The 27,836-nt window shown below is 46.8% G+C and overlaps 2 protein-coding genes across 10 annotated transcripts in view; both read right to left on the minus strand.

The window, feature by feature from the left end:
* The window catches only part of TRPV1 (transient receptor potential cation channel subfamily V member 1), a 39,109-nt gene extending 15,870 nt beyond the window's left edge, over positions 1-23,239 (minus strand). Inside the window, exons 1-10 of one of the 3 annotated variants that reach the window (XM_025476072.3) lie at positions 16,773-23,239; positions 12,686-13,002; positions 11,450-11,616; positions 11,222-11,374; positions 10,599-10,739; positions 10,153-10,451; positions 9,431-9,610; positions 5,144-5,302; positions 3,799-3,894; positions 2,258-2,328 (exon numbers count right to left, since the gene is read on the minus strand). In XM_025476072.3, coding sequence (XP_025331857.1) covers positions 2,258-2,328; positions 3,799-3,894; positions 5,144-5,302; positions 9,431-9,610; positions 10,153-10,451; positions 10,599-10,739; positions 11,222-11,374; positions 11,450-11,616; positions 12,686-12,969 — 1,550 coding nt within the window. In that variant the 5' untranslated portion in view covers positions 12,970-13,002; positions 16,773-23,239. Of the gene's footprint in view, positions 1-2,257; positions 2,329-3,798; positions 3,895-5,143; positions 5,303-9,430; positions 9,611-10,152; positions 10,452-10,598; positions 10,740-11,221; positions 11,375-11,449; positions 11,617-12,685 lie in introns of all 3 variants that reach the window. The other 2 variants (XM_049114890.1, XM_049114891.1) reach the window with 2 other exon arrangements.
* Positions 23,240-23,387: 148 nt separating this feature from the next.
* Positions 23,388-27,836, minus strand: part of SHPK (sedoheptulokinase) — a 44,299-nt gene continuing 39,850 nt past the window's right edge. For all 7 annotated transcript variants that reach the window (XM_025476065.3, XM_049114892.1, XM_025476063.3 and 4 more), the window contains one exon: positions 23,388-27,829. In XM_025476065.3, coding sequence (XP_025331850.1) covers positions 27,417-27,829 — 413 coding nt within the window. In that variant the 3' untranslated portion in view covers positions 23,388-27,416. The remainder of the gene's footprint in view (positions 27,830-27,836) is intronic.

The raw sequence follows: 27,836 nt of genomic DNA on the forward strand, positions 1-27,836 counted from the left end.
CAGGAGGATAGCAGTGAGCATCCCAAGGCTGGTGGCAAATAGGAGTCCCAGGATGACAGCTAAGCAGCAGGCCCAGAGAGAAACCATCCCAATTAGAAAGAGAGGACAACACTCTGGGAGGAATTTCTTCAAGAAAAAAAAAGGAGCAAGGGATTCCAATTACATAATTTATGTGACCAATTTTGAGAAAAAATTGTACTGAGAGGCTTCAAGATGTGTGGGATAAGTTAATAGTTGATACAAAGAAAACTAAACAAGTGAAAACAAGACAGTTACCAACTTTAGGAGAAACGGGGGAAAAGGTATGGTATATTATGAAGCTCAACTGTGAATACCACTTGTAGAGATATAATAACATAGATTACTCAATACCCAGTAAAACAAAAATTACTAAAAACAATATTGGACAGCTAGAGGAATGGAAGCAAAAGGCAAGGAAGTATAAGGATGCTAAATCCTCATCTACTGAGTGAGTAAACATCAGAAAAAAGAGTTACAAGAATGAAAAGTGATTGTCTCTGGGAATGAGGAATGCAAGGAATGGGAAGAGTTAAGATGAGGAACTCATACACTGGCTGTAAGCTTTTCAGTAGTCTTCAATGTTTCCCTATGTGCTACCCTACGTGGGTAGCTTTGAAAAAATAAAATAAACTTCTAACCTGCCTACAAATGATCTTCTTCAGAATAGAATCAAAGTTATTGGCACAATCCTATGTACAACAATATTGCTTCCCCTAGTAAAGCAAACCAGCATTGCACTAACCACCCTGCCCTTTTGGGTTAAGATGTGAGTATCTCAGAGAAAGACAAGTACCATATGATTTTTCTCATATGTGGAATTAAAGAAACAAAATAGATGAACATAGGGGAAGGGAAGGAAAAATAAAATAAGATGAAATCAGAGAGGAAGACAAACCATAAGAAACTCTTAACTATAGGAAACAAACTGAGGGTTGCTGGAGGAGAGGTGGGTAGAGGGATGGGGTAATTGGGTGATGGGCATTAAGGAGGGCATTTGATCTAATGAGCACTGAGTGCTATATGCAACTGATGAATCACTAAATTCTACTGAAGCTAATAAAAAACAAAACAAAAGTGTAAGCATCTCAAGATTATGGTAAAATGATGGGGTTTGTGAGTCCTAGGGACAAGCTAGCAACAACTGGATGAGAAATCAACTTCTTGCATTTGCAGAATAAAGGAATTATTGCATTATCAGGAATAAAGGAATATTGCATTATCAGGAATAAAGAGAGAGGCCTCAGGAATGAGGAAAAATGGGGCGCCTGGGTGGTCAACAGTTGAGCATCTGCCTTTGGCTCAGAGTGTGGTCCTGGGGTCCCGGGATCGAGTCCCACATTGGGCTCCCTGTGGGAAGCTTGCTTCTCCTTCTGCCTGTGTCTCTGCCTCTTTCTCTGTGTCTCTCGTGGATAGATAAATACAACATCTTAAAAAGGGGGGGCACTGGAGATCAGAGTAAAGTCCATAGAAGAGATCCCAGGAGATGAACCCATCCCCTTCTGAAGGCACTCTTTGTATCCTGGGTCCTCCAAGGAAACTTCATAAGGTTCCAGCTTATTTTGTGAAGGAAAGAGGTTCTCAGTGACATCCACATTGTTTTATAGCTATGCTTTTGCTTATCTGTCTCCCCCTAAAGCAGCATACCTCCCCAAGTGGAGGGCATTTGGCAATATCTGGATACAGGGAATATTTGGCTGTCAGGGACAGGGAGAGTTCTACTGGCATCTGGGATGGAGAGGCCAGGGATGCTGCTAAACATTCTAAAATGCATAGGACAGCCCCCACAATAAAGAATCATCTAGTCCAAAATTACCATAGTGCTGAGGCTGAGAAACCCTGTTCTAAAGATTGGAAATTCCTTGAAGACAGGAATCATATCTAGTTCATCTCAGTATCCCAGTGCCAACTCAGTGAATGCCAAATGGTTAGATGAGTGGATGAAAGAAAATGAACAAGGCTTTTCAGGCTATAACTCAGAATGTAAAGCACATGAACTCATGTCTGTCATTCACTGGCACCTGATGCATAGCTGATATAAGGTAGAGCCTCAGTATTCACCAGTCAACACACATTTACTGAGGGCCTTCCATCATTCATCCAACATGTTTGTGAGGTCCTACTATGTTCCAAGCTCAGCATATGTGAAAGGATGGGTGAGAACTGATGGCTATAATCTTAGGACTGGGCCAAAAGATGCTGTCTGCTATTGAGGCATAAGAGTCAAAGTGTCACTTACAAAAGCATCTCACTGTAGCTGTCCACAAACAAGGTCTTCAGCGATGGCCGCCTCTGCAGGAAATATTGAATCTGCAGGTAAATAGAGAGTGTAAGATCCCAGGAAAGTCTAAATGGTGAGCATTTGCAATGTTTCCTTAATGGCCTACAATGGAACACAGGAGTGCATCAAAGCAGAGATTCTGAAGAGGGGAGGACAGTGAGGCTAATGGGGTAATGTCATGTAACTCAGGAGAGATATTTTAAAATAGAGAATGGAATTACAACTATACCTAGAAATAAAGACAGGAGGGAAATTCACCAAAATATCATTAATTGCTGCATTTGAATAATGAGATTGAGAGTTTTCTTCTTTTTAATATGTGCATTTTTTCCTAATTTTCTTTAATAACTATGCATTATAGTAAAAATTCTTTAATCAGCCTCCATTGAACTATGTCACCAGAATAGCCAACGCTCTCCACTCCCTAAAAACATTCCAACTGACGCCCACAATGAGTGCTGGTGGCTAGGAGATCCTTTCCAAGACACACCCACACGCTCTACTTCTTCCCCCCAGGTTAATACTAGTTGCCAAGAGAGCTTTTTGTCCACTGCACTTGCTACTGTGGCTTTGTATTTTAGTATAATATAAAATATGAGTACAAAATAACAACAGTAGTTTCTGTGAAGACAGAGTGATTTGGAAAGACTCCTTAATGGTGAATCACTAAGAAAAATTTGGTGTACCTTAGATCAAAAAGATTACGGGGGGAAAAATCACAATAATCTCCAATTATTTATAACAGTGTAACGTGTAACAGTGGCCCTAATTTCAAAGAAAAGACTATTCACATGTTAGAATTGCCAAGGAATATGCACATATTTTCAGGCAAAATAAACTGATGCCAGTATATGTTAGATTTCTTTCATTATTTTGAACTTTACATATTGTTTTGATTAATTGGATAACTACCTGTCATGATCCTGTCACTTAAGAGCTGACAACTACAGTTGACCCTTGAACAACATGGTTTTGAACTGCTAAGGACACTTATATGCAGTTTTTTTTTTTCAATAAATATAGTATAGTGCTGTAAATCTATTTTCTCTTATGATTTTTTCTTATGATTTTAATAACATTTTCTTTTCACTAGCTTCTTTAATTGTAAGAATATAATATATAACATATCATACAAAATATGTGTTAATTGACTATATTACTGGTAAGGTTTCTGGTCAACTGTGGGCTATTAGTATTAAATTGGGGGGAGGTCAAAAGTTATATGCAGATTTTTTATCGTGGGGAGAGCTGAACTCCTGCAATGTTCAAGGGTCAACTGTGCATTCAACGAGGAGTCCTGACTATCTTCCAACAAGACTACCCTGGGCCTGCAGGAACCCATGGGGTAGACCCTCAGTCCCCAGTCATAAATGCTTGGAGGGCTCTCATTTTCACCTGTGTATCTCTCTCACGAATTAAAGAGTGAGTGAGCAACAAGTGAGTCTCTTGGCTTTTTGCTTTGGTGATAATGGAAATTCAGTGTGGGAAGGAATGCTTACCCCTCGGAAAAAAAAGTAGACTCCCCCTAATACAGAAAGAATCTCTCCGGTGACTCGGAAATAGTCTCCAACAGTGTGTTTCAGCTTATAGGGAGGCTGCAAGGTGCAGAGAGGTTAGAGACTCCATTCACTCATTCATTTACTCAACAAACATTTACCAAGCCCTGTGATTAAGAGTCAGCCCCTGCCCAAGAGGCTAGCCTTGTTCAAGAGATAGGCATAATTAAAGACAGTGCATCATTGGGGACACCTGCAAGGAGGCCCCTCTGTGGGACCAGATTCCCAAAGTGGTAGCCTCTAGGTGCCAAGCAGACTATCCTTACAGTGCTGTGTTGCCTCCCAGACAATGTCCTCAGCCTGGAGCTCTTCTGAGAAGAGGCTGATGGCAGAGGTGGAAGCAGTCTTATAGACCCAATGCCATATGCTTCCTGTTTCTCCCACAGCCAGGGTGAACCCCTGTCAAGGTTTTCCATTGATGGTGGAAGATGAGATGTCCCATATACATGTCATCATTGTGTCTCAGACACTTTTCTAGGGCAAGTTTCCTTTCTGCTTGTCACTGACGTTTTAAACACTGCTTCGCTAGCTTGTCTTAATCAGCGTGTTTCTCTTTCCTCATAAAATGAAATTATTAAGAGGCCTTATGAGGTCAAGAGAAGTCAGGTTTCACCTAACTGGGAAGTGGAATTTTAAATCAATTTTATAAGCAAGAAGTCCTGTGTATAAAGGCAGCAAATTAAGTGCTTGGGTATTGAATGGAAAGGATTCAATTCAGTAACTCAAAGGAGTCCATGGCTCCTGGCAGAGGAAGAAGTCTGGTCTTAGGCTGATTTGATGGTGGCCCAGGACCTGGCACAGAAGATGTGCTCAAAAGTATATGTCCAGGGAATGAACAATGAGCAAGTGAGTGAACAAAAGTGGGATGGCAATGGGCTGGCAAGTGAGTGGGTCAGTGGGATGGCAATGGGCTCAGGGCTCATGCCAGCCCATGACCTTGCAGACAGCCAACTCAGGGAAGAGTTGCTTCTGGAGCCCTAATTCTTTCATCTTTCTAACCTGTTATCCCTCCTCTGCCACTAGGGGCCTCGGAGACCATCCATTCAGCCTCAGCCAACCAGGATGCTAAAGGAGGGACCGAGAAGGGGGAGGGGAGTGTTGCCAGGACAGCCTGAGAGATGGAGGGCTGAGCACAGGGACATAAGGAGCTCCAGATGATCCTTCCATCTTTCCAGCATGCTAGGAAGGAGTCCAGGGTCTGGCCTGGGCCTGGGTCATAGGGGGGTCTTATAAGAATGTCCATCTCTCTCCCCACTCCCTTGTCTTGAGGCTGAGCCTCAGGCCGCACCAAGCCATCCACAGGCCTGTAGTAGGCTGCTGTAGTGAAGATGATCATATACAAGCAGTAGATGAAGAAGTTGAAGTAGAAGATGCGCTTGACAAATCTGTCCCACTTATCCTGCAGGAGTCGGTTCAGTGGTTCCACCAAAAGCATGTCATGGCGATTCTAAGGGGAGCAGAAAGAGGTGAGGCTCACTCCCCAGCCAGATACCACAAAAATCTCATATCCAAGAGACTTCCGTTAAAGTTCCAGTATCCCTAAGATGGATGAGCCAAAATCAGGTCATCCTAACCTTTGTAGGCCATTGAGCCCAACCCCCAGCCCAAGCTTAAGTTTCCTCAACAAGGTCCCTGTTCAGTGTTTTCTTCAATATCTTTGGGGATAGGAAATTCCTTGCTGACTCGAGCAGCCTGCAGAGAAACACTGTCAGGAAGATTTATTCTCTAGAGTCATGTTGGTCTTCTCTGCTTTCTACCAGTTGTCCCAGTTCTGTACTCAGGGACCCCAGTACTGCATGTTCACCCAAGAGACCCTTCAGAGTTATGAAGATGGCAGCCATGGCCCCAGAGCCCTCTCCTCTCTAGTTCAAACACCCGAGCCTTTTTAGAGCCATTTCCTACACGGGCTAGTCCTCTGGGAACATTTGCATCCAAGATTCTGAGTCCAAGGTCCTGATTCAGCATGGCCTCCCAGGTGGAGGCTGACAGGGTAGAGCAAAGCAGGCCAGGCCTCTATGTCCTCTGGACTTTGCCCCTGTAAACACAGCCCCTACCCTGTGAGCTGTGGCAGCCCCTCATCATTGACAGCATAGACTCTAGCCCCCAGGTTTGCCTCAGGGGCAGGTATCAGCTCAGCAAGGACAGACAGGGAAGTTGTGGCAGGACATACTTTACATTAAGTGGCTCTGGGACCCTCATTTGGAAACAAAATAATTAAGTAAGATGCCAACCTCACACCTACACAAAAATAAATTCTAGATAAGTTAAGGAGCCAAACATAAAATAACTACAAAGGAGCTAAACAAAAATATTGCAGGATATGTGTATGTATAATCTTGAAGTGGAAGAGACCGTGCAAAGCAAGATACAAGTCACAGAAGCTACAAATGAAAAAGACTAATTTGACTCTCAAAATGAAAATCTTTTATAAGCAAATGATGTCTTATATGAAGCTAGAAGCCAAGAGACAGCCTGGAAGAAAATAAAATATTTTTAACATAAGCAATAGAGAAAGGATCAATTCATTCTATGGCAAGTGCACCTGCAAACCAAAAGGAATGGGCCCACAGTCCAGTAGAAGAGATGGCCAAGGACAATGAACAGGAAATCTACCAAAGGAATATGAATGGTCAGATAACTATACTAAAAATTATCTACCTCACATTAGTCAAGAAAATGAGAATTAAGACATCAATAAGATAGCATTTTTGCCCCCAAAAACTTAAATCAGTTTTTGAGAAGATATTGATAATATCCTGGTTGGCAAGGACATGGGTAGATGTATACCCACTGCTAGTGGGCAAGTGAACTGATGCAGTCTTTCTGGAGGACAACTTGGCAGCACCTATTATAATATTAAAACATACATATTTCTTCAATTTAGCAATTCCAATTCTAGGCATCCTAGAAAAATTCCCAAACCATGCCAAGTGTCCTGCAGCATTGTAGTAGCAAAAAACTGGAAATAACTCAAATATCCTCCAATGGAAATTTATTCCTCACCCCTACTCTGGAACACTATACAGCCAGGTTTTTTTTTTTTTTTTTTAATGAAGCAGGCCCATATGAACTCATATAAAATGATCTACAAGACACACCATTAAATGAAAAAATTGATTGTTCCACATTTTGTATAGTATGATCCCATTTAATGTAAACAAAATGAAGCTACATGCTTTTATATGGTATAAAAAGAAAATTATTTTTGTCTACCTGAAATATTTATGTTTTTATGAGAAAATCACCCTACATTATTTGTATGATGAAGGAAAACATTCAGTGGGAATAAACAGGGAGATGAGGCATCAGAGCCTAGGCCCCAGGCAACAGATTATCACTGATGAAAGGATAGACAAAGCTAGGGTAGGCACAGCAAATATCATTCTCAATGGGGAAGCACTGGGAGCCTTTCCCCTAAGATCAGGAACAAGACAGGGATGTCCACTCTCACCACTGCTATTCAACATAGTACTGGAAGTCCTAGCCTCAGCAATCAGACAACAAAAAGACATTAAAGGCATTCAAATTGGCAAAGAAGAAGTCAAACTCTCCCTCTTCGCCGATGACATGATACTCTACATAGAAAACCCAAAAGTCTCCACCCCAAGATTGCTAGAACTCATACAGCAATTTGGTAGCGTGGCAGGATACAAAATCAATGCCCAGAAGTCAGTGGCATTTCTATACACTAACAATGAGACTGAAGAAAGAGAAATTAAGGAGTCAATCCCATTTACAATTGCACCCAAAAGCATAAGATACCTAGGAATAAACCTCACCAAAGATGTAAAGGATCTATACCCTCAAAACTATAGAACACTTCTGAAAGAAATTGAGGAAGACACAAAGAGATGGAAAAATATTCCATGCTCATGGATTGGCAGAATTAATATTGTGAAAATGTCAATGTTACCCAGGGCAATATACACGTTTAATGCAATCCCTATCAAAATACCATGGACTTTCTTCAGAGAGTTAGAACAAATTATTTTAAGATTTGTGTGGAATCAGAAAAGACCCCGAATAGCCAGGGGAATTTTAAAAAAGAAAACCATATCTGGGGGCATCACAATGCCAGATTTCAGGTTGTACTACAAAGCTGTGGTCATCAAGACAGTGTGGTACTGGCACAAAAACAGACACATAGATCAGTGGAACAGAATAGAGAATCCAGAAGTGGACCCTGAACTTTATGGGCAACTAATATTCGATAAAGGAGGAAAGACTATCCACTGGAAGAAAGACAGTCTCTTCAATAAATGGTGCTGGGAAAATTGGACATCCACATGCAGAAGAATGAAACTAGACCACTCTCTTTCACCATACACAAAGATAAACTCAAAATGGATGAAAGATCTAAATGTGAGACAAGATTCCATCAAAATCCTAGAGAAGAACACAGGCAACACCCTTTTTGAACTCGGCCATAGTAACTTCTTGCAAGATACATCCACGAAGGCAAAAGAAACAAAAGCAAAAATGAACTATTGGGACTTCATCAAGATAAGAAGCTTTTGCACAGCAAAGGATACAGTCAACAAAACTCAAAGACAACCTACAGAATGGGAGAAGATATTTGCAAATGACATATCAGATAAAGGGCTAGTTTCCAAGATCTATAAAGAACTTATTAAACTCAACACCAAAGAAACAAACAATCCAATCATGAAATGGGCAAAAGACATGAACAGAAATCTCACAGAAGAAGACATAGACATGGCCAACATGCACATGAGAAAATGCTCTGCATCACTTGCCATCAGGGAAATACAAATCAAAACCACAATGAGATACCACCTCACACCAGTGAGAATGGGAAAAATTAACAAGGCAGGAAACAACAAATGTTGGAGAGGATGTGGAGAAAAGGGAACCCTCTTACACTGTTGGTGGGAATGTGAACTGGTGCAGCCACTCTGGAAAACTGTGTGGAGGTTCCTCAAACAGTTAAAAATATACCTGCCCTACGACCCAGCAATTGCACTGTTGGGGATTTACCCCAAAGATACAAATGCAATGAAACGCTGGGACACCTGCACCCCGATGTTTCTAGCAGCAATGGCCACGATAGCCAAACTGTGGAAGGAGCCTCGGTGTCCAACGAAAGATGAATGGATAAAGAAGATGTGGTTTATGTATACAATGGAATATTACTCAGCTATTAGAAATGACAAATACCCACCATTTGCTTCAACGTGGATGGAACTGGAGGGTATTATGCTGAGTGAAGTAAGTCAGTCGGAGAAGGACAAACATTATATGTTCTCATTCATTTGGGGAATATAAATAATAGTGAAAGGGAAAATAAGGGAAGGGAGAAGAAATGTGTGGGAAATATCAGAAAGGGAGACAGAACATAAAGACTGCTAACTCTGGGAAACGAACTAGGGGTGGTAGAAGGGGAGGAGGGCGGGGGGTGGGAGTGAATGGGTGACGGGCACTGGGTGTTATTCTGTATGTTAGTAAATTGAACACCAATAAAAAAAAATAATAAAAAAAAAAAGCTAGGGTAGGGGACTGGGGCAGAGTGAGGCCAGAAGCCCACCTTACCCGGGCCCCGCCCTGGCGCACTCACCGGGGTCTCACTGCTGCTGTAGGCAATCACCTCCAGCACTGAGTTCTTCTCACAAGTGTCAATGCAGGACAGGTCATAGAGCGACGAGTGCACGGGCCCGTACGCCCATTCAGTGAACTTCCTGGACAGATGCCTGCACTCAGGCTCTTGGATCTCTCTCTGGAGAATATAGGCCAAGACCTACCATGGGGATACAAAAGCCTGTAAGAGACCAGCCAGCAAGCAGCCCCACCACAGGTACATCCCCACTACGCCACCAGTTCTGCCTCAACAATAAGTCTGCTTCCTAGCTCAGAGACTCAGCTTAGCCCCAGGAGAGCCCTCACTTCTATCCATCAGCCTCCTGACCAACTTGCCCCCTGCCTCAGACCTCAACTACAGCCATATCAGATCCATCATCACCTGATCACACCTGCTCACAGCCACTTCACCCTTGGCTCAAGCCACCCCCGCACCCAGGTGCCAGCACCCCACCCCCACTCTGTCTGGTTGGTGCTGTTCAGATGTGAAAGTCAGAAATAGTCAGGTGTGGTGCTGACTTCCACTCAGCATTTCACAGTTCCTCTGGCTACCCTACTAGCCCCTGTCCTACACCTTCTGGCAAGTGTCACAGAAGGAGGGCTCTGCAGGGTGGTGATATCAGGTGGCAGCAAGGCAGGCAGTCCTCTCCATGGCACCCTCAAAAGTTGCACCCCTAGCTCAGGCAAGACGCCTCCCCCTACCCCAATTTTCCCACTCCTGGCTGCCAGAGCCAGTGGCGTCAGCCCCTTCTTGTTGGTGAGCCCCTCCAGCTTCAGTGTAGGGTGGAGCTTGGCGCCCAGGATGAGAATCTCATTGTACATGCTCGTCACAAACTTGGTATTGTCAGCTGTGTTGTCGGCCACCTCTACCAGTGCGTGCAGCACGGTGTTACCCACGGAGTCCCTGGCGCTGATGTCTGCAGGTTGCCAAGAGTTCTGCAGCAGGAACTTCACAATGCCCAGCTGGTTGGTACATGCAGCCAAGGACAGGGGCAGCTCACCTGCGGCCAACACAGGCATAGGATGGGCCTCACGAATAGTTGAGTTTGGTCCCTGGACCACCCAGCCTCCAAATCCCTCTGTCTCCACCCTAAACCTCCCCTTAGTGATTGTCAAAAAGCCAAGCATCTACCACATGGTCTCCCTACCAAAGTAGAAGCCAGGCCGCCCTTTGGTTTTCTTAAAGAAGTCCCCATTGGCTGCAGCCTGGACGTCTGCCCCGTTCTCCACCAGGAGGGTCACGAGCGCCATGTTCCGCCTCTCAATGGCAATATGCAGGGCTGTCTGGCCTGTGGAGGATGGGTGCTATTGCTTTGTACTCACAGTCCTGTGCTTGGACAGGTGCAGGGGCAAGACTGGGGCAGAAAGTGCCAGAAGACTCCCCTGCACAAGAGGAGAGCAGGCCAGAATGCCCAAAGGGGGCCCAAGGAGTCCCTGAGGTAGGAGTAGAAATCCCCAAGGGAACAACAGACTGGGAACTGGAGTAGTCAAAACTGCCCAAGGTCAAGGAACAGTAGCAGAGAGAGTAGCCATGGCTTCCAGAGGCAAAGAACACCAAGTCCACAGAGAGGAGGATGGGACCAGGATGTATATGAAGAGAAACCAAGTCCAGCAGGTGGGGGAGGCAAGGACCCCCTGGGACCAGGAGATGCCATCTCAGTGGCTGGTCCAGGGAGCAAGGAGCTGAGAGACTCGCCTAGGCATGACAATGCCTCCTGGCTCCAGGCATGCTTGCGGACAGAGCCATGCCAGACCCTGTCCTCGTCCTCACCCTTGTAGTAGCTGTCTGTGTAGCTGGCGTTGACCAACTCCTTTAGGCTGTCCGTCTGACGGGCAATCTCCAGGAGCAGGGGGATGGTGTCATTCTGCCCATCATGCAGGTTGAGCATGGCTTTCAGCAGACAGGTCTTCCCTGTCTCTGGGTCTGCAAGACAAAGTGAGGGTCAGAGCAGGGCATAGCAGCGGGGCCTCTCCCAGGAATCTGGCCTTCCAGGGCTACCTTTGAACTCGCTGTCCATGAGGTGCTTCTTGCTCTTCTGCAGGAAGAGCAGCAGGCTCTGCAGCTCCTCACAGTTATTCTGAGCGACAGCCTCAAATATCTTCCTGCGATCATAGAGCTTGAGGCTCTTCTCAGATCCAGCAGTCACAGAGTCCTGGGACGGCTGCCTATGGGCCAGAAAATACCTTCATCCAACTATTCTGATGTGCCTTCAGAGCTTGTCGGGGAGCATGACTAAAAGCCAGGGCAAACTAAAAGGGGAAAAAACATGATACAAAACCCATCCCTTAGTCTAGGTGACTGTCCAGGAAACTGATATAATAAGAAACCGTGAGGTATATGTGCCCTCATTCTGTCCCCACTCTGTCTATAGGCACCATCTAGAAAGTCTCTCCTGCCACTGCTTCCTCTCCTACCCAAGCCACTCACTTTTCTGCTTGCTTAGGAGCTGGGGCTCTGGAGGCAGTGGCCTGGAGGGGGCTGGAGGCAGGGGTTGCAAAGGTTTGGATAGCCCCTGACAAGTGAAAAAGTGTCCCCACACTACCCAGAGGTTAGCCAGTCTATGCACCCTCCCTGACCTGCCTTGGTAGAGGCCAAAGAGCTGGTGGGCTCCTCACTAGAACTGTTCTGCACCTTCTCTCTAAAAGCCTCCTGGTGGGCACCTGATGGCTTGGTCAGTTAAGCATCTGCCTTCAGCTCAGGCCATGATCCCAGGGTCCTAGGATCAAGTCCTGCATTGGGCTCCCTGCTCAGTGGGGAGTCTGCCTCTCCCTCTACCCCTCTCCCTCTACCTCTCTCTCTCTCTTTCTCTCTCTCTCATGCTCACTCTTGCTCTCTTAAATAAATAAATAAATAAATAAATAAATAAATAAATAAATAAATAAAACAAAAATCTAAACATCTTTTAAAAAAATAAATAAAAGCCTCCTGGCTTTGAGCTTTTTAACTTACAGACTAAGTGTTTAGGGCTGGTGAGCATTCAAGGCCTGGACAGCTAGAGATCAGCCTACATCTAAGATCAGCATATATGCCAGCATCCATGACCATGTGTCCCCAAACTCCTATGAGTGCAGATGCTGGACCACATGATTGCTGAAGGCTCCCCAGCTCCCTGGTTCTATGACCTACAGCTTAAAATCTAGAGCACCATGTGGTATTTCCATAGCTGGGGCCTCAGCCAGGTGAGCCAGTTTGGCTCCTGGTGAGGAAGGGGCCGAGGTTCCAGATACAGCTTACCTGGCACAGGTGGGGCCGTCCTCATGTTTCGGGATCATGACAACAGGACTGACTGTGATGGCTGGGCAAGAGGCTAGCTGGCCTTCTTCATAAGAGCAATCCATAGAAGCCTCCTCTGAGTCACACTTTCCAAAAAGTCGGCTGCGGCTCTTAGCCGTAGGGAAGATGTGGGGCTTGGCTGGAACTGGCCTGGAATTAGGGTCTCCATCCAGGGGGTCTAAGCAGGAGTCCTCTTGGGGCGGGTCCTCAGACCCCCCTGAATCGGAGCTTCCCCAGTTCTTCATCCTTGCCAGATCCTTTGTGGCCAAAGAGGCAGCCTGCAGGCAGCCACCAAGATCAGGTTTGTTCCCAGCTTGAGGACTACATGACTCTAGTCCTCATTTGCCCCCATTGCTTTTACAAGGAGAAGCCCCTGTGAAGCAGCCCCAGAGGTCAAACAGCTATTGGCACTAACCCCCCCAGAAATGAAGCTTCCAGAGGTGCTGTACTTTCTAGCTCAGAGCCCCAGGGGTGAGCAGGCCTAGCAGCCCCACAGGCATTGGGATCAGGAGTGATGGGTCCCCCAACCTGGAGCCATCAGGCTCTGAAGGACTTGAATGTACTCTCTCCTCTCTGGGTTTCAGGTGCCTCATCTGCAAAGTAGGATGATAACCATGGCTCTGCCTCCCTCCAAGATCAGAGTAAGGGGGGCAATGGAAGAGCTGTCACTGACTGTGCACTCTGGGGAGAAGTCTGTGATGAGAATGGCTCAACCCTAAAGAGCAAGGCAGGCTGTGTATCTACAGACAAGAAGGCAGCAGAGACCGGCACACTCCCACTCCTCTGCAATGGCCTCCTGTGCCCTGTGTCCCGTCACCAGCCATGTGCTCAGCTGCCTGTGCTGTTCAACCTGGTGGCTATAACTGCTGAGTCTGTAGGAGATTTTTTGTACTTTTAGTCATTTTTGTGAAATTAGCATATTTCAAGCCTCCTTGAACTTTTAAACTTTAAGTGATTCAGGGCTGGTTCAGGCCTTCTAGGTCTGAACATGTGGAGTTCGGGTGGCAGCTCATACCAGCACATACGGCCATGAACTAGTTTTGATACTGTTTCCCACTCCCTTCCTAACTTCCTCTCCCACTCTTCCCTCCATCCAGTGGGGCATCCCCTCTCTCTAGTACCCAAGGCTGTCCCGCATCTCAGAGGCCTTTGCTCCTGCAGTACCTCCTCTTGGGGCCCAACAAATCTCCAAGCTCTGCACTGCCCATGCTCCCAACCCCTCCTGAGTGGCCTGAGTTGATTGCCCTTCATCCTTCAGGGTTCTCTTTGCACCATCCATTATGCAGTCTAGCAATTTTATCCAGCACTGACGTATCCATACCCAGCGACCTCCTGAGCAGGGAGCTTTCTTGATCCCCCTCTTGATGGAAAAAAAAAAAAAAAAAAGTTGTGCTGGTCACTGTGGGGGACAGGAAAGAGATTACATACAGACCTTTTTTTTTATTCCCATTTGCATAGGAAGTAAGCGAGATTCATGTTCCAGCAGTGGCTAGATTCCAGAAAATGCCACTGAAGGAATGGGAGGCGCCCCAAGACCTGCATTTTCAAGTGTACATTCAGGCAGTGAACACTCAGAACACATGGCTGGGCCTTAACAATAAATCAGCTATGATCTGATGCCCAGATCCTTGGGGGAAGAAAATGAGGCAGCATCACCACTCCACATCCTGTGAATAAGATAGGCCCATTTTCCCTCCTGCCTGTTGTTCCACTTTGAGGAGGGCCTGAGTATTTCTCTGGGTCATCCATCAGATGGAAACTGCAGCAGGAAGTGTTCCCAGCCACAGAGAATCCCATTTCCAACCACTCACCCATTTGTTCATTCCATCGCTCAATACCCATCTGCTGAATCCTACCGGGTATCCAGGCCTGTGCTGGGGGTACAGAGAGCATTCAGGCCCCATCTAAGACAGAAACCAGGTGCTGGCTGAGGCAGAGATATCACAGGAGGGGGGCCAGGGTCCTGAAGAAGGATTCTGGAGGAAGTGACAGAGGATCTGGGCCTGGAAGGAGAGCAGGGTTGGTCTGGGACTGAAGGAAGAGGATGGGGATCCCAGAATACCTGATGGAGAGCAAGCCAGTGGACTGGGAGGCAGGCAGTCGGGTTGGAACCAAATGGCTACTGTCCTTGAATGTCAAGGAACAGGATGTGGATGTTATTGTGTAGATGGCAGGAAGCCATGAGAAGCTTCAGATGAATGAACACCAGCAGTCGTCTATGCTTTCAGAAGATAACTCTCTGGTCAGGATTGTTCATACTAAGGGGAGCCTGTCCCCTTTAAAAGGCACAGGAGATGAGTAAGAATGAAAATAATTAACATGCTTGAGCCTGTGCTGTGCCAAGATGGTGTTCTAGCACTTCCCATGCACTCACTTCATTTTCATATCTCTAAGAGGTAAATATTTGACAGATGAGGAAACTCAGACACAGTGGTTACACGAGGCCACACAGGCAGAGTGGGCACCTGGATTGGACACGCAGTAGCCTGACCCCAGAGCATCTCCAGCACTCCACCACCTCTCTGAAGGCTCAGGCTCTTCTCAGCCATTAAACTCAGCCCTAGGTCTCACCTCAGGGTGGGGTAGGGGCAGATCAGACCAGGGTCCCCCAGCCCTGGGCCAGGCAGGCAGGGATGGTGCCCTTTCAATCAGAAGCCCCAGCCTGTAGCACCTTCCTGCTCAAACAAGCATCCCTAAAAGCTCAAAGCCCAAAATGAAGTATAAGTAAGATTTGGCCATATGCCAGGCCTGGCTCTCCCAGGGCTGACCCGTTGGATGGGACTGGCCACAAAATGAAAAATAAACCTGCTGCCTGACTCACAGCTCTTAACATCCCAACAAGAGTACCCATTAGCAGGAGCCTCCACAAAACCTTTCCATGGTATTCCTTTTTGCCTCTTCCTCTGGTCTGAATCTAACCAAACCCAAGAAACATGAAGCAGCCCACACAGTGTCATCATTCAGTAGGTCAAGAAACCCCAAATCTGTGCTGCATGCCTCGCACCTAATTCCCTACTGGAAACCAAGCTTCTTCAGGAGCAGAGGGAAGGACAGGGACCAAGAAGCCATTTCCTCTGGGCTGTGGGGTAGACAGGAACAAGGTAGTCTGTCCAGCACATGAGCTCCATGGCAATGTACCTGTCACAGTGGAATGTTCTACAATGATGGGGGAATTTCCAACCATGACTTGGAGTGTCTGATGGAGATGGTGGTTCTGGTTTATGAAAGATTCACAAATAGCAATCTGGACTAAAGGACAGACCTGAAAAAGCGACCCTGCTTAGCAAAGACTTGGTTTAGCCTCTGGGTTTTTCTCAACTCCAGAGCCAGGGAGGACAATGCCCACCATCCAGGAGAAGCCTCTATTTTCTCCCCAATCCAGATGAGACATCCTGGGTGTGGCTCTCCTGCTCCCTCTCTGCTCAAAGCATCTGTCTGCCTCTAGCCTCCCTGCAGGCTCTTGGGAGCTGGTCCAGGACCCAACCCAGATCATCTTTGCCCTGTTGGCCTACATGAGTATTTCCTAAAGAGATATGGAGATCTGGGAATACCCAAACTATGGATGAAGATCCAGAGGAACTCTACCCAAAACATAGAATAAGTGGAGCCTAGACAAGAACCCAGGACTCCTGCTTCCCAGCCCAGCACCACTTCAGTCCAGAGAGGGCGATCCAGTGAAACCTCCAGCCACAAACCACTGGCCTTGGCAGGAGCCATGGCCTCTTCACTCCAGGATGGATGTCCAGGATGACTCTGGTGCAAATAATACACATTGACAATAGCAACCTCCACTATCACTTGCCAAGTGTTTACGATTAGCCACGCTAAGTGCACCACAGCTGTAGCTTCACTTAAGTGTCACCACCACATTTGAGGCAGCCACTGTTATTATCCTGTGTTCAGAGGGGGTAAATGAGGTGCTGAGAGGCTAGTTGAACTGGGCATAGTCACACAGCTGGATAGAGGCAAGGCTCAGCTTCTGACAGCTCACTATGCCATTCTAAAAGCTAACATCTACATTAGCCATCAAACAATAAAAAGGACTCACCAGCTAGACTCAGGCACACTCCAGACACGGCAGGTACCAGCAAGCTCCAAGGCCGTTGTTATTTGATGGAGAGTTGGATTCGTGTGGGGAGAAGAGTTGCCTCCCCTGCCTCTGTGAGGGTCCTTGGCCCCTCCCCAGGTCGCGGTTGTTCTGCACTGGCAGGGATGAACCGTGGGTATGCTCTGGCACTCAAGGAAAATGCTTCCAGCAATGGCAGCAGCTGCTGTTGCCGTGGCTCTGATTCCCAGAGGATCCCAGAGCTTTTCCCATCATTTTTGCCCTTTTTCAGAAACCACTTAGTGGCTGCCCCGCCTCCAGCCATGCCAGTGCTGTGGTGCACTTAGCCACACACAGCCCTGAACCAGCCAGAGCTGTGAGCTCAGCTCTCACGGAAAAGGAGGGCACGGTTCAGCCCTCCCAAGCCCACCACTCCTACAGACAGGATGGTCTGGGGGTAAAAACTCAACAAATTCACTGCTCCAGTTTGAAAATGTAGAAGGAATGGAAATGGTCATGTCACCCAGTCCTGGCCTGGCATTTAAGGACCTGGTTTTGAATGCTGGCTTTGCCACCAACTCTGTGGAAGTTTGGATGAGTCCCTGCCTCTCAGGCCTCTCATTCCCTGTGGAGCCCTGGTGTAGAAATTGGAGTGGGAGGTCCCAAGCTTGCTCAACTGGGATTCTTCATGGAACCTCATGGATTATTTTCTGTGTCTATTTCCTCATTTCACTTAGTATGATCCTAAATGCACAGGAGAAAAGTTAATACAGTAAGGCTTAATACCCTCCCAGAACATGGCTGAGAAAAGCTGCAAAGTCCTTCTGAGCATGCATACGGTCTGCAGCCCAAAATGTCCTGCAGAACCCATCCTGGCAGCTGCCTATAAGAACCCTATAGGATTCCAATAAGCCGCAGGCCCCACGCACCCTGAAATGAGCAGCCACATGCCAGAAAAGCCCATCGTAGCCCTACTTGGAGTATCTCACAAGGTTGAGCCCTGACTCAAGAGAGTAAAGTGCAGGGACTCCTGGGTGGCTCAGCAGTTGAGCATCTGCCTTGGGCTCACGGCATGATCTCCAATCAAGGGACTGAGTCTCACATCAGGCTCCCCACATGGAGTCTGCTTCCCCTCTGACTATGTCCTGCCTCTCTGTGTCTCTCGTGAATAAATGAATAAAATCTTAAAAAAAGAAAAAAGATAGTAAAGTGCAGACACTGCATGGATTTTGCGTGACATTTTATAGTTTACAGAAAGACTGCACAAACCCACTCCCCCATGCCACATAACAGCCCCGGGCAGTGGCAGGGCAGGGATTGCCATATTCATTTTACACATGAGACATCTATGTAATTAGCTGATTGCCCAGGTCATGCTGTTGGTCTGGGCATGAAGGCCAACGCCATCTCAACATGCCATACCATGCCCCCTGCTTGGACATCTTTTTATGTGTGTGCCATTTTATCTGTGATACTTTAGCTTCAATAAAAATGAACCTTGGAATTCATTCCTTTTTTTGAAATTTTGGTAAATACATATAACATGAAAAATACCATTTTAACCATTTTAAGCATACAATTCAGTAGCATTAAATACATTCATAATATTGTACAGCCATCACCACGACCCATGTCCAGAACTGTTGTCATCTTACAAAGCTGAAACTCTATACCCATTAAAAACTAACTCCCCATTGTTCCCCTCCCCCAGCCCCTGGCAACCATTCTACATTCTGTGTATGAATTCGAATACTATAAGACCATCACGTAAGTGGAATCATGCAGTATTTATCTTTTTGTGACTGGCTTATTTCACTTAGCAGAATATGCTCAAGATTCATCCATAGCAAATTGCAGAATTTCCTCCCTTTATAATGCTGAATAATATTCCATCATATGTATACAATGCATTTTATTTAGACATTCATCTGTCAATGGACACTTGAGTTGTTTCCAACTTTTAACTATGGGATGAATTATGCTGCTATGAACATGGGTGTACAAATACCTCTTTGGGTCACAGCTTTCAATTCTTTGGGGCATATACTCAGAAGTGGGATTGCTGGATCATGGAATTCGTCCTTAATCATACATAACTATCTGTTATATATATTTGAAACTCACCAGCAGTGATTGCCTCAACCTGCAAGTTCTCTGGGGTCACTGTTCCTTCTAACCACATGTGTGGGCCAGAGGTGCTGAAGGGAACACCTCAGTATGGAGACTGACACGCCTATGCTGTCTTAGGGATGGCCTCTGGCTCGCATACTGCTTCAGCCAGGGCCAGGTCTCAGCCGGTTGCAGCCCTGGGGCATGAGTGGAAACATCTGAGAAAGGCACTGAGACAACTGGCCAGCACACAGACCAAATCCAAGAAGGGGAAGGTTACACTCTCCACCAAAACTGTCCCCTTAGCTTCCAAGGTGATTTCTGCCTCCAATGAGGACAACACAGATCACTAAATATGTCCCCTTTGTAACAGGCATTGGGTGCTGACCACATCCCCAGGGCCTGCATGGTACCATTCATGCTGTAAGGGCTACCGGGGAAATTGTGGCCCTTCTCCTCCTTCCCTGAAAGCTTTTCCTCAACACATGGGGACTCCGCAGGACTGATCCTTATATCCTCCCACCCCTCTCTGAGACCCCCACTCCTCCAACAAGCCAGGGACCCCCCTCATCCAGGGGTCCAGCCCTACCCTCTCCACTGGGCTCCATCCCTACCTCCTGGAATCTCCAGATGAAGACCACAAACCCCATCTACTCAGAACATCCCAAGAAAGACTCCTCTGCTCTCCACATTCCCTCCTGTCAATGTTCCTGCCTAAAGAGGCACCAACTTTCTTGTGCTCACCAAGCCTGACATACTTTGTCATCTCCAGCCTCTCCTTCTCTGTCTTCACTGTCTAGGCTACATTTCTGTGGCTCATATCTATCCCTCTCTGTAGCTGGCAGCTACCTCCTCTCACCTGAGGCACCAGAAGTGCCTCCCTTCCCTGGCCCAGCAGGCTGGCCCACCACCTCCCAATCCCCAGTCCTGGAATATCCTCCGGACTGTGCACCCTTACTGAACCTTATCCCTCAGCCTGGCACCCTGAGCCCACAGCCCCCATCTCCACTCCCAGGGTGGTGCAGCCCTTCCTGCCACCTAGACACATCCCCTCCCCAGCCACACTAACTGTGCCTGCCTCCATGCTCTCCCCCTGCCCACCTTCTGTTCGTGTTTGTGCTGTGCATCTCATTAACTCATCTTTCAGGCCCAGGTGGCAGGTGAGACCCATGGATGCTGAGACTCTAAGCCCTCAACTCCCAGCTCCTCCAAAAAGCCTCCCACCAAGGGCCCAGCCAAAGTGCCCACCTCTATATTACAGAAATCTCAGACTATACCTTCCTATAGCAACTGGCACATGTGATCACAATGACAATAATAGCAGTGGATGCTTATTAAGCCCATGCAGTGTGCCATGTTCTGGGCTAAGCACTTTAGGCATTAGCTCATCAAACTGTCACAAGGTTTCATGAGGAAAGTTTGATTTTTGTCCTAATTTTATAGATTAGGAAATGAAATATAGACAGGCTACGTAACCCACCCAAGGACAGTGACAATCATCCCAGTCTTGTCTGAGGCTTCCTAAAGCTTGTACCGAACTTTAACTTCTCTGATGTTTGTTTCTAATTTCACAGATTTTAATGCTCCAGGGTGACAATGCTCTTGCCCCATCAATTTTCCTTCTCTAAGCCTAGCTCCATGCCTTGCCCAAAGTAACACACTGCAAATATTTATTGGCATAGTTTTTTTCCGAGCAAAACCAGCACTGAGTGGTTCTACTAAAACTCATGAAATAGTGGTAGAGACAAGACCTTGGGGTGGAGCACTGCTGCCATCAGCATAGTTTTCTGGGTCATAATGTACAATAAGGTGTTCGTCGAGCCCCCTTCCACCCCAGCTTCCATAATCTATGCAATGATGTACCCATTAAAACCCTTAGTAAGTAGATCATGTTTTAATGATGAATTCTGGGAGGGGGCATTTACTCCAAGCTCAGGTCTGATGGGGACAAGAGGCAGTGAAGGAAGTGCTGGAGGCCCCACCAGCAAGTGGGTGAGCCAAGTCGGCTGCAGTTCACCCAGTGTTACCACCAGGGGGCACACGGACTTCAACTGAGTCTTTGACTCTGGCAATTAGAATCCTAATTTTCTTCCTCCATCTGGGTTTGGATTGGAAGCCAGACTTTCTGATACAACTAGAAACCAGCAAACTCTCATGTGCTGAAAAAGCCTGATCACCGAAATCAGGAACTGTCAGCCTGACATTTCTGGGAGGAACCAGGTAGGAACCAAGAAGCACTAGTTCCAGCCCCAGGGAAAGTGGTAAAGGCACCACTGCAAGTGCCTATAACCCACTCAAGAACAGTACCAACTCTACTAGTCTTGTCTTGAGCTTTCTAAATCTTCTGTTGACATTTAACTTCCCGGATTTTTGTGTCTTGCCTCCCAGATTTTAAATGGCTTCAGGGATCCCAGATCCAGATGGCAAACAGCCACCCTGGAAGAAAACTGCTTTCCTTTCTGCATTTGATCTGTGCATTCATGTCACCAAGTCCCCATATGAGTCAGTTCCCATGAAGAGCGGGGCTCTGTGAAAGGGGTTATCATGCTCCAGAAGTGAATGGAGCTGGCCACCTAAGCCAGGAAGGAATAAAGCATCAAAGTGAGAGCCAAGCCCTTGCTATGCAGAACTGGGACCCAGAGTGGGAACTGGGAACAAGAGGGAGAAAAGATCGAGGGTCAGGAGCATGGGCAGAGGATGGAGGTGGGAGAGGAGGCCCAGCTGTGCCAGACACCCACTGCATAAATTTGGGTTGATAGCTGAAGCTCTGGGTCTGTCTTCTCATCCACAAAATGGGTGAGAGCACCTGCCCTACCTGCTTTACGGGGCTTTTCTGGGGATTATTAAGGACACGGGGTGTGAATGGTCTCTGTGAGCTGGTAAAGCCCTAGGCAAGCATGAGGGATTATGGTTCTCATCTTCATTATTTCAAATGAGAACCACATCTGCTGACTGTTGAGCTATATCCGGCCATTAGCTCGAGGTTGTGACTAATTGTTTTTTAATGAAAAAAAAAAAACACCCAAGATTTGCTTAATGTTTCATGACTCACACACTGAGTGTCTGTCAACCAAGAATCTCTCCATTTCAAAGATGTGATCTGTCCATCTAACCGCGGCTGAGACAAGAGGTCAGGTACAAACTGCCCTCTTTCCTGAAGGACCACTGAGCACTAGCAAACCCACAGCAAGTGAGCAGGGTGAGCAAGATGGTCTCTGCCCTCAAGGAGGTCAGGATGCATGAGGACGAAGACAGTAGGCTCTCTCTGACATTTTACTGGCTGGGGCACCCTATGACAGGCACAAGCCAGGAACCAACAGGCCATGCCAACAGCAAACACTGATTGGGGTCCTGGATATCAGCTATATTGATGATCCAGTGACAAATATGCCGCCAGGGAGACTTTGTAGCAGGCAGACGGTATTTGAGCTGGGCCTCAGACAAAGCATAATGTTCTGCCCTGGGGAGGGCATTCCAAACATGGGCATCAGCTTGAGATTAAGGAGAAGGACAAGGCAGAGAACACCTTAAGAGGAACCCTTCCCTCAAGTAGCTTTCAGTGTAGCTGAGAAGAAAAACAGAGAGCATGAAAGCCATATAAACATTATATGGTCTAGGCATAGTCAAGGGCCAAAGGAAGAATTATGTGTGGCAGGCTCTGCCCCCAGCTTGGTTAGGGCCCACCGTCTCTCACAGACTGTCTTCTAGGCCCCTCCAATTGGGCCTCTGCCTTCTGTAATACCCATTCTCCAATCTTGAGTCTATATGGCCAGCAGTTATACTCCTAGGACCCATGAAGCCTGCCCTCCTCTCCACTGCCCACAGGAGAAAGTCCAAGCCCCTCCATCTGGCATCCAAGACCCTTCACAGTTTGGCCAACATTTCCAGTCACAAATCCCATCACACCCTTTCATATGCCCTATGACGAAGCTATACCAGACAATTCATCACACTCTGCTCCTGTCAGTCTTTCATGTGAATGAATGCATTTGCTCTCTCAGCCTAGAGCGCTGAAGAAAGTGGGCTCTGGGGTTGAATCTTAGAGTTGTGATCTTAGGTAGGTTACTTAACTTTTTTGTCTCGTTTTCTTCAGCTGAGAAATGAAGATAATAGTACCCACCTTCTAGGGTCACCATAAAAATCAAATAGGTCCAAACAAGAAGAGTTTAGATTAGTTCCTAGTACAAAGCAGGTACTCAAAAAACATTATTGTTGGTATTGATGGACTGAAACTCTCCAAGGTTTAGCTCAATGTCACTTACATAAAGAATGAATTGTTCTTCCTTCTGCACATACATAAATCTGTCCTAGTATTTATTTCATTCCCTAGTGATGGAAATTCAATAACTCATCACTGTCCTGAAATAACACCCAGGTCCTAGGGGGTGCCAATAAATGTCTGGATCTGTGCTGGGTGCAGCTGAGGCTTCTCAGGTAGTCTGTGCTGTGGTGGTAGTAGTCAGGATACACTACATTATGCTATGGTAACAAACAATCCCCAAATCTCAGTGGTTTCAAACATCAAAGGTTTATTTGTCAGTCACACTGCATGTTGCTCATCTGTTGGTGAGGGTTCTACACTATACTACCCTAACATGGAACCCAAGCTGACAGAGCTTCCATTCTCTGGGACACTACCATAATTTATGATATTCCCAAAGCTGACAAGTGTCTTATGAAAGGAACAAGGCTCTGGAAGAATGAGCTTTAGTTTCTGAAATCTAACAAGCATGGCCAAGTGGATTAATCTAAGAGCTTTGGACAATCACGTGATTCATAAAGTGACATTTACAAAGAGACATGACTACTTCCCAAACTCATAGTTGCCCAGGTGCCTCAGAGTCAGGCCTGCCAGAGCCTTGGGAATCACTCTTAGGAATCTGAACTAGACACAGCAACAATGGCTTTCTCCTGGAAGCCATGCCATTGTCATTCCTACCAACTACAGGAAGGTATAAGATGTTCTAGATCGGTTTTCTGGAGAGCTCCTCGGCAAGATGGCAGAAGATTAGGGGTCCTCAACTCACCTGGTCCCACAAACTAACCTAGAAAACTTTCTAAACATCCTGAACACCTACGAATTTGACCTGAGATTTAAAGAGAGAACAGCTGGAATGCTACAGAAAGAAAAGTTTTCGCTTCTAACAAAGTAAGAAGGTGAAAAAAATAAAAAAAGAACTGAAGTGGGGGAGGGGCCCCACGAGTAGCCGGGCCAGCTCAGAGTGGCGAGAGCCTCCGGGACAGGAAAGCCCAGCCCTGAAGAAGTGGGAACTTTAAAAATCCACGCTGGAGTTTTCCTGGACAGAAAAGTGCTCAGTGGGGAAATCGGGCAGAATCTCAGGAGGTGCAGTGAAGCCTGCAGATTCCCAGAGTCACTAATAAAGGAAGCGCACCCGGAGGGAAAGCTCACTGCAAACTGTGGACTGATTTCCCTAAAGGGCTGGAGCACACAGCAGAAGGGCATTTGGGAGAAGCCGGTCGGTTAGGCGGGGGTTCCCAACGGAGGTGTCTGTGCCCTGTTGCCTTCGGGAGCCGCCCACCTCAGGAGCGTGTTTCCAGAGCACAGGGCCCAGATCCCAGGGTGCTGAGCGGACACGGCCTGCAATCCTGTGCTCCCCCTGGCACAGGCGGAAGCGAGGAGGACACAAGACAGCGAGGACTCTCCTGCCGCTGGGCGCCTCCAAGCTGTGCAGATCAGCGCCCCCGCACTGCCCCGGGAATATCTAAGCCAGTGTGGACTGGGAGACTGCGTTAGTTACTAGTGGGGTGCTGACTCCAGGGCTGGAATTCTGGCTGCTGCTGCCATTGTTGTTGTTCCTCCTTGTTTCACCTTATGCCTGGGAGGCAGGGCTGCTGGGAACAAAGGGCCTCTCACCGAGGTAAACAGCTCCCACTGAGCCCTGCACCGGCAGGGGGGCGGAGGACAGGGCATCTCTGCCCTGGCGCACACACCTGAGAATCAGCACAGCAGGCCCCTGCCCCAGAAGACTACCTGGAAGTAAAAGGGAAGAGCAAGTTCTTTACTAAGCAGCACTGGAAAGCTCCAGGACCAGGGGAAAATCAAGGGAAAATAGTATATAGAACTAGAGGGTCCCTTTTTTTCCCTTCCTTTTTCCCTTTTTCCATTATGACTCATTTTTATACCAGACTAAAAATTTCCAATACTTTTTCTCTTTTTCCACCTTATTGGAACTTTATCAGGATAAAAAGCTTTTGCACAGCAAAAGAAACAGTCAACAAAACTAAAAGACAACCTACAGAATGGGAGAAGATATTTGCAAATGACATATCAGATAAAGGGCTAGTGCCCAAGATCTATAAAGAACTTATTAAACTCAACAGCCAAGAAACAAAAAAATCCAATCCTGAAGTGGGCAAAAGACATGAACAGAAATCTCACAAAGGAAGACCTACACATGGCCAATAAACACATGATAAAATGCTCCATATCATGTACCATTAAGGAAATCCAAATCAAAACCATAATGAGATGCCACCTCACACCAGTAAGAATAAGAAAAATTAACAAGACAGGAAACAACAAATGTTGGAGAGGATGTGGAGAAGGGGGAACCCTCTAGCCCTGTTGGAGGGAATGTGAACTAGTACAGCCACTCTGGAAAACTGTGTGGAGGTTCCTCAAATTGTTAAAAATAGAGCTACCATACGACCCAGTAATTGCACTACTGAATATTTACCCCAAAGATACAGATGTAGTCAAATGCCAGGACACCTGCACCCCAATGTTCATAGCAGTAATGTCCACAATAGCCAAACTGTGGAAGGAGGCATGATGTCCTTCAATAGATGAATAAAGAAGATGTGGTCTATATATACAATGGAATATTACTGAGCCATTAGAGAGGATGAATACCCACCATTTGCTTCAACATGGATGGAACTGGAGGGTATGATTCTTAGTGAAGTAAGTCAATTGGAGAAGGACAATCATCACATGGTCTCACACATACAAGGAATATAAGAAATAGTGAAAGGGATTATAAGGGAAAGGAGGGAAAATGAGTGGGAAAAATTAGAGAGGGAGACAAACCATGGGACTCCTAACTCTGGGAAATGAACAAAGGGTTGTGGAAGGGGAGTTATGCAGGGGGATGGGGTAACTGTTGAACTTGGGTGATGGGCAATGAGGAGGGCACTTGATGGGATGAGCACTGGGTGTTATACTACATGTTGGGAAATCGAATGTCAATTTAAAAAAGAAAAAAGAAAAAAGATGCTCTGGGATCCCTGCAGGGATGCTGACTCCCATGGGATGTTTCTGCAAGCCAGGAATACGTAGTGGGCCAGCAAGGCCTTCACTAAGAGAAAGAAAAGCTAGTGCCTGCAAGATGAGGGGTTCTTTTTCATTAAATTGGCCACCCTCTCTGACAGGAACATGCCCAGCCACATCCCTTCCCTTGGAAGACTTCCCAAGAATGTACAGGGGCAAAAACACACTGCTGCCCAGACATATGCCTAAAAAAGTATCCTGCTAATTAATGCCTAATCAGACCCTTCGGAAAAATGTATCTGAATGGCAGAGCTATGTGGCATCTATCCCCATTGCTGATCACGCTACCCACCTTTCCTGCCCTGTTCTGTGCCTTCAAGCCAGTTGTGTTAAGGATCTGGAGCAGCTCCAGGGATATCTGGGTGGCTCAGTTAAATGTCTGCCTTCAACTCAGGTCATGATCCCAGGGTCCTGGGATGGAGTCCCACATCAGGCTCCTTGCTCAGCGAGGAGTCTGCTTCTCCCTGTCCCTCACCCCTATCTCCCACTTGTATTCTATCTCTCATTCTGTCTCAAAAAAATGAATACAATATTTTTTGAAATAATATAAAAGAAGGATCTGGAGCAGCTCCACTGCAGCAGGCTCTCCTTGGAAGGGGAAGCGTGTGGTGAGGTCAGCACAGACCCTTGCCTCTTCATCTCAGCCACTCTGCTTTACTATCTTGGGCCACTCCTGGCGTCAGCTAACCAGCCATAGCTAAGGGAAAACAAGAATGGGAGAGGGGCCTCAGGGACACACAATCCAGTAGGCAAAGACTTTTCCAACAGTGCCTGTGATGCAAGTCTGGGCTTCATGTCCCAAAGACAATCATTCCAAAAGCCAGAAGGGGGGTGGGTGTCTTCTTTTCTTATTTGGAGCCCAGAGCCACCAGACTTTTTGGGTGTCTAAGGTCCACATTTACTTTCCCTTTGTTTACAGGTGAATCACAGAGGAGCCTACTGACCAGGATGCTGGGCTACTGTTCCTTTTCTTTTTTTTTCCCTCTGTCTTTTTTCCACATTTACATTTGTGAGTGGTTCCCTAGCAAGTCTCTTGGAAAGCACGGATTTGGGATCCAGTTGATGACTCTTGGCTGAATTATTAGAGTATGCCCTGAAGGTAGGTTCTTGGTCAAGACAGTGCCTTGGTCAAACAAGCTTTGCTTAAAAGCTGCCCACAAAACTGTCCAGGAAGAGGATGAGCCAAACGTCATGTCAGGAATGTGAATTAGATAAAATTTCCAACAGTCCTTTGGCCAAAGAATGCACTAAGACTCCCTCTGGTTAAGATTTTTCTGGAGCATGACCAGTGCTGCCCCCACAGCTGCATCCACATCCTGCCCAAAGGACACTGGGAAGGGAAAAGCCCTCTGCACCTCCTGCTTCAGCACCTCATTCCTGGACAGCGCACTCCCACTGCCAATCACCCGCTCCACACCCCATTCCTTGAGCTGTTGAAATGGAAGCATGGAGTGCAGGTTTTGGACAATGCCTCGGCACAGGGCTCTGGTCACATGCCCCAGGGTGAGATCAGAGGAAGAGATTCTGGTCACTGAGGCTAGCTGGTCCGGTAAGTGCCTCTCCCCCAACACCGTTGGAGTGATAGTTAGGCAGGTGTCTCTCTGCTGTGCAGCTGCCTGGATCATGCGTGAATACACAGTGGATTCTTCAACTTCTAGACCTTCCAA

Source organism: Canis lupus, chromosome 9 (genome assembly GCF_003254725.2).
Source record: "Canis lupus dingo isolate Sandy chromosome 9, ASM325472v2, whole genome shotgun sequence".
In the NCBI taxonomy this organism is placed as follows: domain Eukaryota; kingdom Metazoa; phylum Chordata; class Mammalia; order Carnivora; family Canidae; genus Canis; species Canis lupus.